Source organism: Orcinus orca, chromosome 5 (assembly GCF_937001465.1).
Source record: "Orcinus orca chromosome 5, mOrcOrc1.1, whole genome shotgun sequence".
Taxonomy (NCBI): domain Eukaryota; kingdom Metazoa; phylum Chordata; class Mammalia; order Artiodactyla; family Delphinidae; genus Orcinus; species Orcinus orca.
Genome location: NC_064563.1, coordinates 51,268,768 through 51,282,626, shown reverse-complemented (window position 1 = coordinate 51,282,626; position 13,859 = coordinate 51,268,768). Strand labels below are relative to the sequence as shown.

Below are 13,859 nucleotides of genomic sequence, written 5' to 3'. Positions count from 1 at the left end.
ATTAAGGAGTGAGAAGTGAAATTTTCTAGGTGTCTGACCTTGGCATGCTTTACATAATTTAGTTCATTCAATTTTAGTAATAGCCCTAAAAGGCATATTATCTTGTGTCTACTCTATAGTTACTCCTTTCTTTGAAACCAAGTCCATGTATAGTAAAATGTTAACAAGAAATCAGAACCATGGAAAAAACTTGTCTGTGAGTTCTGCATACTCAGATAGTTCAAGCCTGATGGCCTGGAACCCAGAACAAAAGTAGAAATACAGCAAGTGATAGGGCTCTTGTCATCAGAAGAGAGAATCTACCAATACCTTGGTGGGTAAGGGAGCGATAGAGAGAGACAGAGATGGAGACAGAGGGCAAGAGAGAGAGAGAACGGTATTTTTGATATCAATTAATTTTTGGAAGAAGTTTCTCAGAGAGACTTAAAACAACTTAATGTGACAGTGCCTTTGATGACACTTTGATAAGTGATTTTCACATCAGCACTTTTGTTTGATTATGGTCCCTGATAGTAAATTAAAGATAGATGCATCATGGTAGACGCGGGTCTGTAGCAGCAAACCTATGACGTGTGTAGTCTGAGTAGTCTTTGGCAGGTTACTATGACACGAGGAGGGCGTTTAGAATTTAGAATATGGATAGCTATGAGCTGATAGCATATATAAACTTAGATGATTATTCTTCCCATTATCGTTATAATAATAGCTGACACTTAACAAATGTTTTCCGTGTGCCAGTACTGGGGGAAATTCTTTGTACAGGTATCTTATTTAAGTCTCATAACAACCTGCAAGGTAGGCATTATATTTAGTCTAATTTAACAAGTGAAGAAATTGAGGCCTGCTAAAGTTAGGTAACTTGCTCAGGGTTACACAGCAAAGGCACAGGAGACACCGTCATTAAGGTTATAAACTGAATTCCTTTAAAAGTCAGCCAAGTTCGGGTATTTCAAGTGCATGTGTGCCTGTGTGTAGACTGAGGGCCCATCCAGCTAATGACACACTTGTGGTCCTCTTCAATTGCCACAGTGTCCCGTTTTTGTTTTGTTTTGTTTTGTTTTGTTTGCTGTACGCAGGCCTCTCACTGTTGTGGCCTCTCCCATTGCGGAGCGCAGGCTCAGCGGCCATGGCTCACGGGCCTAGCCGCTCCGCGGTATGTGGGATCTTCCCAGACTGGGGCACGAACCTGTGTCCCCTGCATCGGCAGGCGGACTCTCAACCACTGCGCCACCAGGGAAGCCCCTGCAGTGTCCTGTTTTGACCTTTGAGAAAATCCGGTATGACATGTAGGTGGACAACCCAACCACTGGCCACATTTCCCACCTTGTTCTTGATCTCTCCCCAAACCCAATCACGAAGCCAGTGCCCAGGGATCAAGCAGGGACTCTAGTGGAGTGAAAGTGGACAGAAAGTATGAGGCGGGATGGTGACTGGAACTTTCCTTCTGTGCTGAGGGCCACCCTGGAGACATAAAGTTCTGCCTGCAGCAAGTGGCTGCCACTTTGGGGACGGTTTGCCCAACACAGCGCAGGTCCACACCTGCTGCTGTCCCAGCATAATTCTTAACAGCACCCCTTTCACTCTCAACAGTATCTCCCGTTGGAGATGAGTCATTATGGTCACGCAGCCACCATTTAACTTCTGCCGAGTGCTGTCACATGAGAACTGGCCTAATGTTGCCAGAATCTTATTAGACCCAGATTCTGGATTTTTAAATGGTGACAGCTCTTCAAATGTGGAAGACACTCTGTGTAGGCCAACACTGCAGGGGCCGAAAACAATGTTTGTGTGTTGTATTTAGCCCAAGCGCTGCCAGTTCATACCATCCAGATACTGAAAATGTGGGAAAATTAGCAAGAGGTTGTTCCCCGGACAGTGGAGCTTGTGGTTCAGGAGGTTTTAAGACTTCACTCTGATTGCTACAGTCTCACATGGTAGCCCTGGAAAGAACTGTCCTATAGCTATTGGAGGGAGAATTTGGATCCGTCAAGAACTCAATGGTGGGAGAAAGAAAATATATTTAGAAGTTTTGAGCAGATGGGGTGTCTCTCTGTCTCTTGTTTATTTCTTGAGTTGCTTTTGTAACTGAAATACCTTTTGGGGACTGTGGAAATTATTCATGCTATGAGAAATGTGGTTTTGCTTTTTGATAGCCCTGTTTTTAATTTGTGAAGAGATCAAAATCTTAGATGACCCCTACCCATTACATTTCATTCCTAAGGGTTTGCTTATTAACAGAAACATTTCATTTTTAGCACAGGACTAATTAACAATCCTTAGCTTCTACGACGTGTAGCTTGTTTAAATGTATTGAAACCACTGAACCAGATTGTATTGGGTTGTCCAGCTGAATCCATGCCACATCCCAAAATGGTATAGGTTTTGTTGATTTGGAATATGGTACTGTCAAAGGTCAAAACGATCCTAGAAAAAGTTATGTGAGGCTTTAGATGTGAAAATAATAGAATCAAGAGCCCAAAAGGCCCAGGGCTTTACGCATGATTTCCCTTTTTCTAAAATAGAATCCGTGTACAATTTGAGAGAAGAGAACAGACAGCTGAGGAGAGCGCATCAGGACATGCACACACAGCTGCAAGATGTCAAGGTAAAAATAATACCCAGCATTTGACTGTTTAGTGTTTGCCTGCTTTACTTTGTAGAGTGACCTTAAAAGTCGTTCCCTATTTGACATGCTTTACAATGCACACTGTTATTTTGGGCTTTGCATAAACCGGACCAGGCCCAATACTTTTACCATTTCTGTATCATAAGCTAAACGATGGTCTGGAAATCCCAACATTTCCATTAGTACTGAAATGATTCTTTTGCTAGATGGTTCAATCTTAATAAGCTTTTTTTTTTTTTTGGCAATACAGAAATACCTTTAATATCTTAAGTGAAAAATAAGTACATGAAGTAGAATTCAGGCTATTATGATAGCTATATACAATTATGTAGAGAAGACCGAAAGGAAACATATAAAATCGTTTGTAACTTATTTAAGGATAGTGGGATTATATATTTCCCCATCTATTTTTCAAATATTCTGCACTGTTGTTATAATGTTTTTATAATAAAAATGTTAATTCAAATATTATTAATAATATTTTTCACTTATTTCCAGTATGGCTGTAATGTTGCAGGTTTGTTAGATTAATAAGCTTTTTATTTACAAAGGTTTATTAATAACAGGTATTTTTCTTTGTGTGTTGATTTCACTGTAAGTGATTGTGATATTTGGGTAGCACATTTTAGATTGTGGAATACATTAATCATAGTCTTCCCTCTACAAAGATTTTGGAACTTAACAAATACTGCACAAACAAACAAACCAGCAAGCAAGCAGCATCTGGGTGTTCATGCCACTGTCTGCCCAAGAGGAGTTTGTCCTAGAATGTTAAAACTCAACCTGTAAAATTCTTTTCTGTGTAGCAACAGCATAAGAATTTACTCTCCGAGCATGAACAACTTGTAGTGACTTTGGAAGACCACAAGAGTGCACTAGCTGCTGCACAGGTTAGAAGGGTAGCGGCCTCTCTGGGTTCTTTTTAAGTCTGCTTAACATTTCTGAATTCCTCTGTGCGTGTAGTCTCTTAAAGGCCAGGCTTCACTGAGTTCCTTAGGACAGAGCTTTCCTGATCCTGAAGATCATGCATGCTTTCAAAACTCGATCAAGAGAATATTAAATAAACCTTTGATTTTTTTTTTTTTTTTTTGCACTGGCAGTGTGGTGCATATTACTTTTTCTACCCTCCTCCAGCCCCTGCATGCAGTAGTCTAATACTTGTTTCAGTCACAGAAATTATCCCACATATGTGGTCTTTTGCCACCGTGTGACCTGTATTGACGCTTGCTATATGATCTGTAGGATTTGATGATGCTAGCTACCTAAATAAATTATTGTCAAGCTCTATATTTTATTCCTCCCTCCCTTGCTCCCAGCTTTACAGCCCGCACACACTGCTTTGGGGACTAGGCTTATGTGTTGTTTGGTCAAATTACAGGAAATAAGAAGAGCTCTCAAGTCAATAGAGAAGGAAAATGAGGGTCGTAAGCTTCATTTGTTCAAAGCCTAGAACAGTCCTCGGCACAAGGCAGGCCCTCAGTAGACACTTACTGAATGAACAAGTGAACAAATACAAGTGTTGGAGAGCTTATTAAAGTAATATCACATTGAGTGTTATACAGCTTTCTAGTCGAAGCAAAGAAATAAGAATGGCTAGTTTAGTTGCTATGTCTTCTTAATCACCGGTCTTCACTTTTCTTCTCTTGGAAGAATTAAAAGAAAAGGGCAAAGGAAAACCAACTATCTGTGCTTACCAGGAGACCATGTATTATCTTTTGTCTTTATAAAATTATTAATAGAATCATATGCTGGGCCCTGATTCATCTCAGAGGCTGTAGCATCTGTGTCTCTGGGACCCTTTTTCAAGGCAGTCATTGATTATCTCCCTACAAAACTGTAGCTGTGTGGTAATTTTTTTCCATGGGTATAAATTAAATTGACTTTAGAGGATATTATTACATTCAAAACCTTCTTTATAAAATTTTTACCAAGTATTATTATTTTCTGTGAGGCTGCTTTTCATACTGAAAAATGTGACAAACCAATTTGAATATTCTATGTACAATAATAGCCATAAATACTAGACTAAGCAACAATTTGAAAATTCAGAAAAATATAAGTAAAATAGTTCATTTAATGACCAAAGCCAGATTCTGTCGTAAGCATCCTGGGAGTATTGCCGACAAGGTTTTGCAACAGAAAAAATATTTTTATTTAACTTACATATAATTTTCTATTTCTTTCAATAGCTTTTTGGTTCTTTTGGGTGGGGCCTCCAAGTTTCTCCTGCTCTTTTACCCCCGTATTAAAACTTTCCCCAGATCTGCTCAGAAAACAACTGCTATTTCAGGCATCTACATCTCTCATGTAAATCATCAGATTCTGCCTTGACAACCTGATTTTTTTTTTTTTTTTTGCGGTACGCGGGCCTCTCACTGTTGTGGCCTCTCCCTTTGCGGAGCACTGGCTCCGGACGCGCAGGCTCAGCGGCCATGGCTCACGGGCCCAGCTGCTCCGCGGCATGCGGGACCTTCCCGGACTGGGGCACGAACCCGTGTCCCCTGCATCGGCAGGCGGACTCTCAACCACTGCGCCACCAGGGAAGCCCGACAACCTGATTTTTAAATGGAATAATTAAGGGCGGGAGAAAGCAGGAACAGAGTAGAATTTGAGAGTTTACAATTTATCAGGGATTATCATAATAACTTTATGTACAGAATTTTATTTACTATTCACAACCTACTGAGTTATATAATACTGTATCCTTTTTATATCTAAATAAAGTAAGGTCAAAAAGGAGTACTGTAGCTGGCCCCAAATCATTGCCCAGAACCAAGCTGGAAGCTTAGGGACATCAAAGTCACACTTAACTCTTCAGCTGGAATTTGTGGAGACTCCCTGTATCACAGTTACCTGGGCCTTGCTCCAGACCTACTGAATCATCATTTCTAGGGTGGGGGGTCCAGGAGCCTGCATTTTTAACATGATCCTTCCATAATTTAACATGATTCTTAATGCATGCTAGTATTTGAGAACCACAGCATTGCTGCCTTCAAAGGTTATGTATCTAGGAGGAGGAGAAAGAAAAAAAGACTAGCATATTTATCTTATTAAAAGTATCATTGTGTGGATGTCATCTTTTTTTCTTTGACCTCCAAAGTTGGTTTGCAAATGTTTTGGTAGATTTCTGGGCTAAGGGCCATTGTTAGCCGTTTGGCACGCCTTTGTTCAAATGATAAAGAAGCACTCCCCTGAGACAGATTTAGCAAGCAGACTTCTTCACCTCTGTGTGAATTAGAAAAAGGCAGAAAGGGGGTGGGAGAGCACTGTACAGGTGCACAGCTGTGGCCGCAGGAGCACGACTCACCAGCCTCGACTCCCCGTCTGCTGTGCACACTGAGGGCAGCGGCCCTGGCCAGCAGGCTCTTTCTTTCAGAAGAGATTTCTGGGTTCTTTGTGTTCATGGAGTGTGTGTTTACACACACAGTATTTCTGTTTTAGGGTTACGGTGTTGGTGCATATGATGAGCTAAGTATAGTCTCTTGGTTTTCCTACTTAAAGTGTTTGATTTTTTCCGTCTTTCTAGCTTCTTGTATTAAAAATATCACACACACACACACACACACACCCCCTATCACATATACACACGGGTACACACATATGAGTATATGAGTATATTCTAGACCTATGCCTTCATTAGTGCCTTTGTTGCTCTAGAAGAAAAGGACATTCAGAATTGAAGAATAAAAATCCAGCCTCATTTCATGCCTATGCTATTGCTTTCCAAAACTGCAGAGCACAATACAGGAAGCGCTCTGGAGAGGAAGGGACCCTTTGTGAGCACGTATTGACTGGAAGAAGAGGGTGGCCTGAGTGATTTTACATGTATATTCAGTTACTTATTTGAAGCCTATGGTTCTTTTCTGCTGAAAAGTATTACTCAGACCATATTGGTAAAAGATAATCTGCACTTATATTTACATAATTGTGCAATTTTAAAATAGAGTTTAATGTCATAAAACTGATTGCATAGCTGTCTTACTTTTAATAATGATATTTAGACTAGAAATTTATATATAAAAATCCTGACTTAGTTTAATGTAGCACGGGAAACTAACATCTGTCTTAGATACTTTTTCTCTGTTCCCTTTAACTCTAATTTGCATGTGCTTATAAATGGTTGAGCATGTCCAAGTAAGTATAGCTAATGCATGGAAACAGTCTGCGTATTCTTCCTTTCTTGCATTTAGGTATAATATTTTTGTCCAGTCTTCCAGTGAACCATCTATGAATGATATCCTTTTCCCTCCTCAAATTGTGCAATTTGCATCCAATTGTGCAATTTGTATGCAGACTCAAGTTGCAGAATATAAACAACTGAAAGACACTCTGAATAGGATTCCAAGCTTTCGAAAACCAGAACAAACAGAGCAGCAGAATATTACCCAGGTGGCACATTCTCCACAAGGTGACAGCGCAACAAGGGACAAGTTACCTGGAGAGCCTCGGGAGGTAAGAGGCATGAACTGGTCATCTGTGGTCAGGTCGCTTTCCCTGTCAAGCTGTCCTCAGGTGAACTGCTCTAAATATTGCCAGCTCTAACTGCAGAACACCGGTTCTCACATTTTAGCATATATCGGAGTCCCTAGCAGGGCTGTTAAAACAGGAATAACTGGGCCCCAGCCCACAGTTTACAGTTCAGTGAATTTGGGGTGAGGCCTGAGGATTTGCATTTCTAGCTGATTTCGCTGGGCTGGGGACGCACACTTTGAGAACTGCTGTTCTGTTTCCTGGAAAAGACTGAACTAGTTTTGTCTTTCTTCATGTGGGTATATTTGTTTGAAAGGAGCTGTCATGTCTGAATATTTTAGGGGTTTTTCTTTGGGGGGGGTAGAGTGAGAAGGTTAAATGATCATGAGGATATTATATGACAGTCAGCCCACTTAAGTATTAAAGCTGATAATATATTTGAACTTGATGCTGTACTTGGTCCATACAAAATATGTCAAAGTTCGTATTATATAGCCTTCATAAAACTACAAGAGTATAAGTGCTAGTCACAGAATCCATTTTTTGTATTCCTGTTCTTCATAAAATTAAGCCTTGTTGCTTAAGAATATCTCCCAAGTGAAACATCAAAAGTGGTGTCGCCCATATGATTAATTCTTACAGAGTTGTTTATGCAATCACACCTGTAATAAAAATGGCAAGTATGATTATCTTTCCCCCGACAAAGTCATTTTAAACAGTGAATGTTTGAGAAGACTTTCCCCAGCTCACCTTCTCATCACCTTATGGGAATAATTAAGTTGAAGTGAGTGGACTTCGTTTGAATCTTCAGTCTGAGCAAAGCATTCCTTCACAGGTTCTGTATCCCCCTGGATGCTTGTTCTTTGTCTGGGTCTTATGTTGCTCCTAACTTAAGAAAACACAACCAGAGCCCTGGTGTGGAAATTGGTTCTATTCTCTATCTAAGTTTAACTACCAGTTTACTGGATTAAGCTTTTAAAGACTCAGACTTTTTAGTTCTTCCATCTGGGAGGTGGAGATAATAGTCATCTGCTCTAACCTTTCTCACGGGGATGTTGTGGAGATAAGTGACAGGTGTTGGAAAGCACTTAGGGCCCTTCAGAGAAATATTTCCTGTAAAGCCAGGGCAGTATCAATTCAAACTTGTCAGGTATGCAAGGACTTGGTAAAATGTACACCTCCAAAAGCCGCCCTCAGATGTCTGAGAAAGGACTTTTTCCCTTGGCTTATTTGTTTATGTATACAATCCAGTTTCTAAGTTATGTTTCTGCTAATTTAGGAACAGGGCTTCACATTTATTTCAATTATGGGACAGCAACCTGACCAAAGAAAGTATTCTTTCTGCTAAAGAAGGTTGGTGGGAGGGAGGACAGTGACACATTTTCCTATTGATATTATACCATCTCTCTTTTGCCTCTCTTTTCTAAGTAATGAAGACCGTATAGAAATCTCTGAAACTTGCAGAGAAAACTGATTTAAATCAACCAGTTTTAGAAGAGGAGTTCTCTGTGAAAAGACACATCTTTTTTTTTTTCTTCAGAGTTTTCTGTGTTTATAATATAAAGTACTCACAAAAGACTTCCTCTGGTTTACAAAGAAATACCACTTTAATACGTCAGAAATGTTTAATTGTACCTGATTTAATGGGCACTATTATAGCCAACATATGGGTGTCCATTAGTAATGGCATTCTTTTTTTTATATTTGCTAACAGAAAACAAAGCTAGCTCACCCTCTATTTGATCTTATCCTTTTCTTTTCATATAATTATTGAAAACAAAATTTACCTTGAAGAAAATTACGTATTTGATCACTTGAAGTATGAGGGTTTTTCCCTTTTTATTCTAAGGGAGAACAGGAGTTAGATTGCTTTTGAGGGTAGGGTCTACTGAGATGTGGTCACTTATAGGCTTTACTTTTAGGTTATTTACGGTATTCTTTCCACGATGAAATTTTGCTTACGTTGTCTCTATTTTGTAGGTGAGATCACACAGTGAGAAGAGTTAAGTGACTCCACTGCAGCCATACCTTTCAGTTAGGACTCTATATTTCTAGACTCCAGGATTTTGCTTATGTTGTAACCCCGTAGACATGGTAATAAAGAGATTCTATCACTGCTTTCGAAATAGAAGAGTGTCATTTCCAGTGATGTGCTTGGCCTAGGTGTCCCGAAATAGCGAAGTGTGGCAGAACCATGAAGCAGTCCCTGGAAGAACGGAGGAAACAGAACCTTACCCTCACACCCAGAAGGAGGCAGGATTCCAGGCGCCCGCAGAACTGACCCGGCGAGAAGCGGGCCGTGAGGAGCCCGAGGGGCGGCCGGCGGAGGAGGAGCACAGGAGGGCCCTGGAGGAAGAGGCGATGGAGCAGGTCGGGCAGGCCGAGCACCTCGCGGAGGAGCACGACCCATCGCTGGAGGAGCAGCGTAACCGGGAGTGGGCGGAACGGCGTGAGCGGAAGGAAGCCAGGCTCCTGGAAGGGCAGGCTCGCGCTGGGGTACGAGGTCATCCAGCCAGTTACCTGGGATAAGGGGTGCGCCTTTGTGTCTACGTGTAGTTGACCCTTGAGCAGGGCAGGTTTGAACCTCACGGGTTCACTCCTACCAGGATTTTTTCAGTAGTAAACACTGCAAGACCCGCGGTTAGTAGAACCTGCACGTGGGGAACTGCCCAGAGGAGCCCCTATAGGGAGGGAGGCTATGGAGGAACCCTATATACAGGGGGCCGACTGAAAGCTGTAAGAAGATTCTCCACTGCACGGAGGGTCAGCGCCCCAGCCTCCCACGCTGTTCAAGGGTCAGCTGTGTTAAGGAAAAAGCCCTCGTGTATAACAGTCTATAAAATAAAATTGGGGTGATCCTGCTAAATGTTACATGTATCTATTTAAATGTTCTTTTGTGATGTTAGTAGCATAGCTACCTTATCCCAGAAAGACGGTTGGGGAAAAGAGAAGGTGCTATGCGTGTGTGTATGTATTGTCTTTGTCAAGAGTGCGCAGTGAGAGAGACTCAGTCACACCCCTTTAACAGAGTAGGAGAGTAGATGGGCACCTCATCCCGCACCTTCCAGTCTGTGCTCGAGCCCCGTGGGCATCTTGAGGCCGAGAAGTGACGCATTTTCTGTGGTCAAGGGTACTTTTCTCCCTGTTCACTTACTTACTGTCAAATCCTATGTTGGCTTTTGCATGCTCACCTTCAGGGTGGTTAGCAAGTCATCAGAAAGCTGACTTAAGGACATGCCACTAGGTGAGTGAGTGTGTTTAACCAGTCTCTGCTCAGGCTCCACCACTGAGCACTCCCCTCTCACATAAGTAAGACCCATAAAAACATCCATTATTATTATAAATGAGACTTTAAAGAACTGAAAGCAACCCTGAGTGCAGCCAGGTGTACCTTCCTTACACAACCTCGAAGGCGATACCTGACGGTAGGCTACCTGGCCCTTACGTGGACGCTGGTCACCTTTTATTTATAGCTCTGAAGCTTTGTTTGGCCTCGAACGTTCCAAGACTTCAAGCCGCTAGAGGCTTTGGCTGGGCAGGTGTGAAGGCCCCCCTGCGGGTGCACTCTTAAATTGTTGCAAAGGTGGCATGAAGAAGCCTCTCTCCCAGTCTTGGGTCCTTCATAGCTTTCCTCAAAGGTAATTCCCCACTAGGTTTAATTTCCCTCAACCATGCACCCTGTTCCCTTTCGTGAGAACTGTGTGGACTTGTATTAGTTGGGAGAGGGGGGCGGAGGAGGGAGTGGTAGACGGCTTAATGGAAGCAGAGTTTAAGAATTCCTGTATCAGGTTTTCCTTTAATCAGAAAGTTCTCTCTTCTCATCCATTTTTGGTTTCTTTGAAGAAAAGCAGTTCTCTGCTTTTCCACCCTAATCTGAAATTTGACATGTTTTGGCTCCGCTTAGCCTGAGATTAGTATATGCATTGCGAGAGTTAATTAGCTTCCCTAGGTCTTTAGGCTTCATGGGAAAGCCTTAGCCTCAGCCTCAGCTCACAAATCGCCCCATTTAGTCTGAGGTTATTACGTGCCCACATATACCAGAGCCTTCTGAGCATAAATTTAATTAGGGTTGAAACATTTCTTCTGTTGCGTCCTCCTCCATTTGAGAGGGAGCACATTAAAAATCTGCCTTAATGCCAACAAATGGAGAAGACCAGTTGCTGAAAGAAGCCAAGGGTGATTCAGAGCGTTGGGAGACAGGAGTGGAGTCCAGCCGCGGGGTGGCTTTGGACCATTATGACAGTTGACCTGACAGATAGGTGTTCACAAACCAGCCTTGCCTTCTGCGCGTGTCGCGCGAAAGGGACGAAGGGAGGACCCAGGGGACCCGACAGTTCTTGCTCTGCAGCGACTCTCTGTTCCCCAGGTGTATCCCTCGGGCAAGCCGGTCGCCAAATTCCAGTCGCCGTATGAGGAGCAGCAGAGGCTGGCAGTGCGGCGGGTGGAGGAGGCCCAGCGGCCGAAGGAGCGCCACGAGGCCCTGCCCCAGCAGAGGCTGCAGGGGCCCTTGCCGCACCAGCACCAGCCGCAGCTCCTCGCCAGGGAGACGGCCCAGCAGAGGCAGGCTGGGCTCGCCGAGGGCCGGCCGCAGCGCCCGGAGCAGACACGGTAGCCTCCTGATGGGCCTAGGCAGCCCGCCTCTGGCGTTCACAAGCAGGATAGAGACGGCTTCCTGTATTTGTTACCCGTGAACTTGAGGGGCTCCTGCTGCTCATGTAGCTGAGGCAGAACCACTACCTGAAAACTACATTCCAAACATTGAATTTTCAGAATAATCAATATTTTTTTCCCCTGCTTAAAAATGACAGTGTAGGGCTTCCCTGGTGGCGCAGTGGTTGAGAGTCCGCCTGCCGATGCAGGGGACACGGGTTCGTGCCCCGGTCCGGGAGGATCCCACATGCCGCGGAGCGGCTGGGCCCGTGAGCCATGGCCGCTGAGCCTGCGCGTCCGGAGCCTGTGCTCCGCAACGGGAGAGGCCACAACAGTGAGAGGCCCGCGTACCGCCAAAAAAAAAAAAAAAAAAAAAAGACAGTGTATGTCTCAAAATAACCTATCAGGTTTTGTGCTAACTTCATTTTATTTTATCATTTGAAAGGCATTTTATCTTTTATAAGGCATGTTTTGAAAGTATCTGGAATCTTTATTAAACCTAATTGGATAAGTTTAAGAAATATTTTTATGGCTTTTCAAAAAGTGTCGAAAAATTCATTGATAACTCTCTTTAAAGATAAATGACTTATGTCAAACTGTGCTACTTAATTTGTGTCCCTGAGGTGATGATTGTTTGTTTCCCTTGCAGGCAGCAAGCTCGTTATGATGCTGTAGATAATGATGTTGTTCAGGGAGCAGAGGACCAGGGCATCCAGGAAGAGGAAGGAGGTGGTGAGCTTCTTAGATGATGAATGTTTTAATAAAACTGCTTGGTAATATATAATATCAACTCAGAGTTATATGTGTATCTGCATACTCTCTGAAAGTAGAGCGTTCCTGTGAAACCTTTTGTAAACTGAAATGGTGTAAAGCAAAGAAGCCATTACCATAGGACACATCTTGCTAAGGGATACACAGAGTAAATCGAGGTAAAGCACAGGTGCTCACAGGCACAGTTCAGAGCTCTGGGGGCTGATGCTGAGCCGCTGAGTGTAGGTCCTGGGGAAGGAGCGGGACGGACGATGCCACTCTCACTGCTCTGCTCTGGGTGTGTACGGTCTCCACGAGACTCTCTCTCTCTCTCGCTGCAGGACCAACACTAGTCGCTATTTTTGCTTTTCACCTTTTTCCATAAAATTGGAAATCCTCTTCCGAATTCTTTCGGTTACCCAAAACAGGTACTAATGTAGGTCTTTCGGAAAAGTGAGGTGACATAAAACGAACTTTCAAAAAGCGGAGGATACCTGGTGCGTACTACCATCTGTCTTGTTGTTGTTGGTATGCTTTTCTTAATCCTCCCAAACAGTTCACATTGGTAGCCTAAATCACGCAAGATAATCCGTTTATTCTCTGACATTTTAGAGAGGAAATGGTAGTTTAAGCATTTTGTATGCTAAGTACTTATTTCTAACACATTGTCATAGGACTGTTATACTTTGGGAAACTTCTACATTTTCTTCTTACCTTGGAGGTGTTTAGATTATTGCCTTGAAAGTTTTTCAAATTAAGTCAGTAGTAGCTTTCATTTGCAGGGCGCATCTATGTGTCATTTATCAAATACCGCTTACTGTGATGATAGGACTAGACAGTAACCGTTTCCCTGGCAACACTAACACTTAGCTCTGTATCCTTTCCTAAAGAATCTAAAGGAAGGTGATTACTCAAACTCCCTCTACAGCCTGTTCTGATATTTTATAGCCCTTATCGTCAAGACATTGTTTTCCTTATGTCCCCCCATGCAGCACTTTAAGCTTTTTGGTTCCATTATCAGTAAGACTAGAGAACCATTTGTTCTCTCTTTTATTTAATGGATCCCTTGGTGCGCTTGAAACCTGATGGAAAGTCACCTGCATCTTTATTTTCTACAGGCTGAATACTCTCCCTATACTTAACCTTTCCTCTTGCATCTTACCGAAAGAAGTTATTTGTTCCTCTCTTTGTGTGCTCTTATCTGTCAATACATTCTCTTAACTGAAATAACTTTGTTCAAAACGTAGCAAGTAAATGTGTGTGTGAGTATAAGCGTGCAGTGCTTGTGGCATCATCATTACCGCCAATTCAGAGAACACAGGACGACGGGCTGAATTTGTTTTTTTAGCTCCACAAATGGGGT

The 13,859-nt window shown here is 42.7% G+C and overlaps 1 protein-coding gene across 8 annotated transcripts in view; it reads left to right on the top strand.

Annotated features, from left to right (window-relative positions):
• The window catches only part of GOLIM4 (golgi integral membrane protein 4), an 80,051-nt gene that overhangs the window by 50,255 nt on the left and 15,937 nt on the right, over nt 1-13,859 (top strand). For 3 of the 8 annotated variants that reach the window (XM_033429582.2, XM_033429581.2, XM_033429577.2), the window contains 6 exons: nt 2,523-2,605; nt 3,433-3,516; nt 6,920-7,078; nt 9,260-9,592; nt 11,463-11,704; nt 12,396-12,478. In XM_033429582.2, coding sequence (XP_033285473.1) covers nt 2,523-2,605; nt 3,433-3,516; nt 6,920-7,078; nt 9,260-9,592; nt 11,463-11,704; nt 12,396-12,478 — 984 coding nt within the window. The remainder of the gene's footprint in view (nt 1-2,522; nt 2,606-3,432; nt 3,517-6,919; nt 7,079-9,259; nt 9,593-11,462; nt 11,705-12,395; nt 12,479-13,859) is intronic. The other 5 variants (XM_004270580.4, XM_033429578.2, XM_012533308.3 and 2 more) reach the window with 4 other exon arrangements.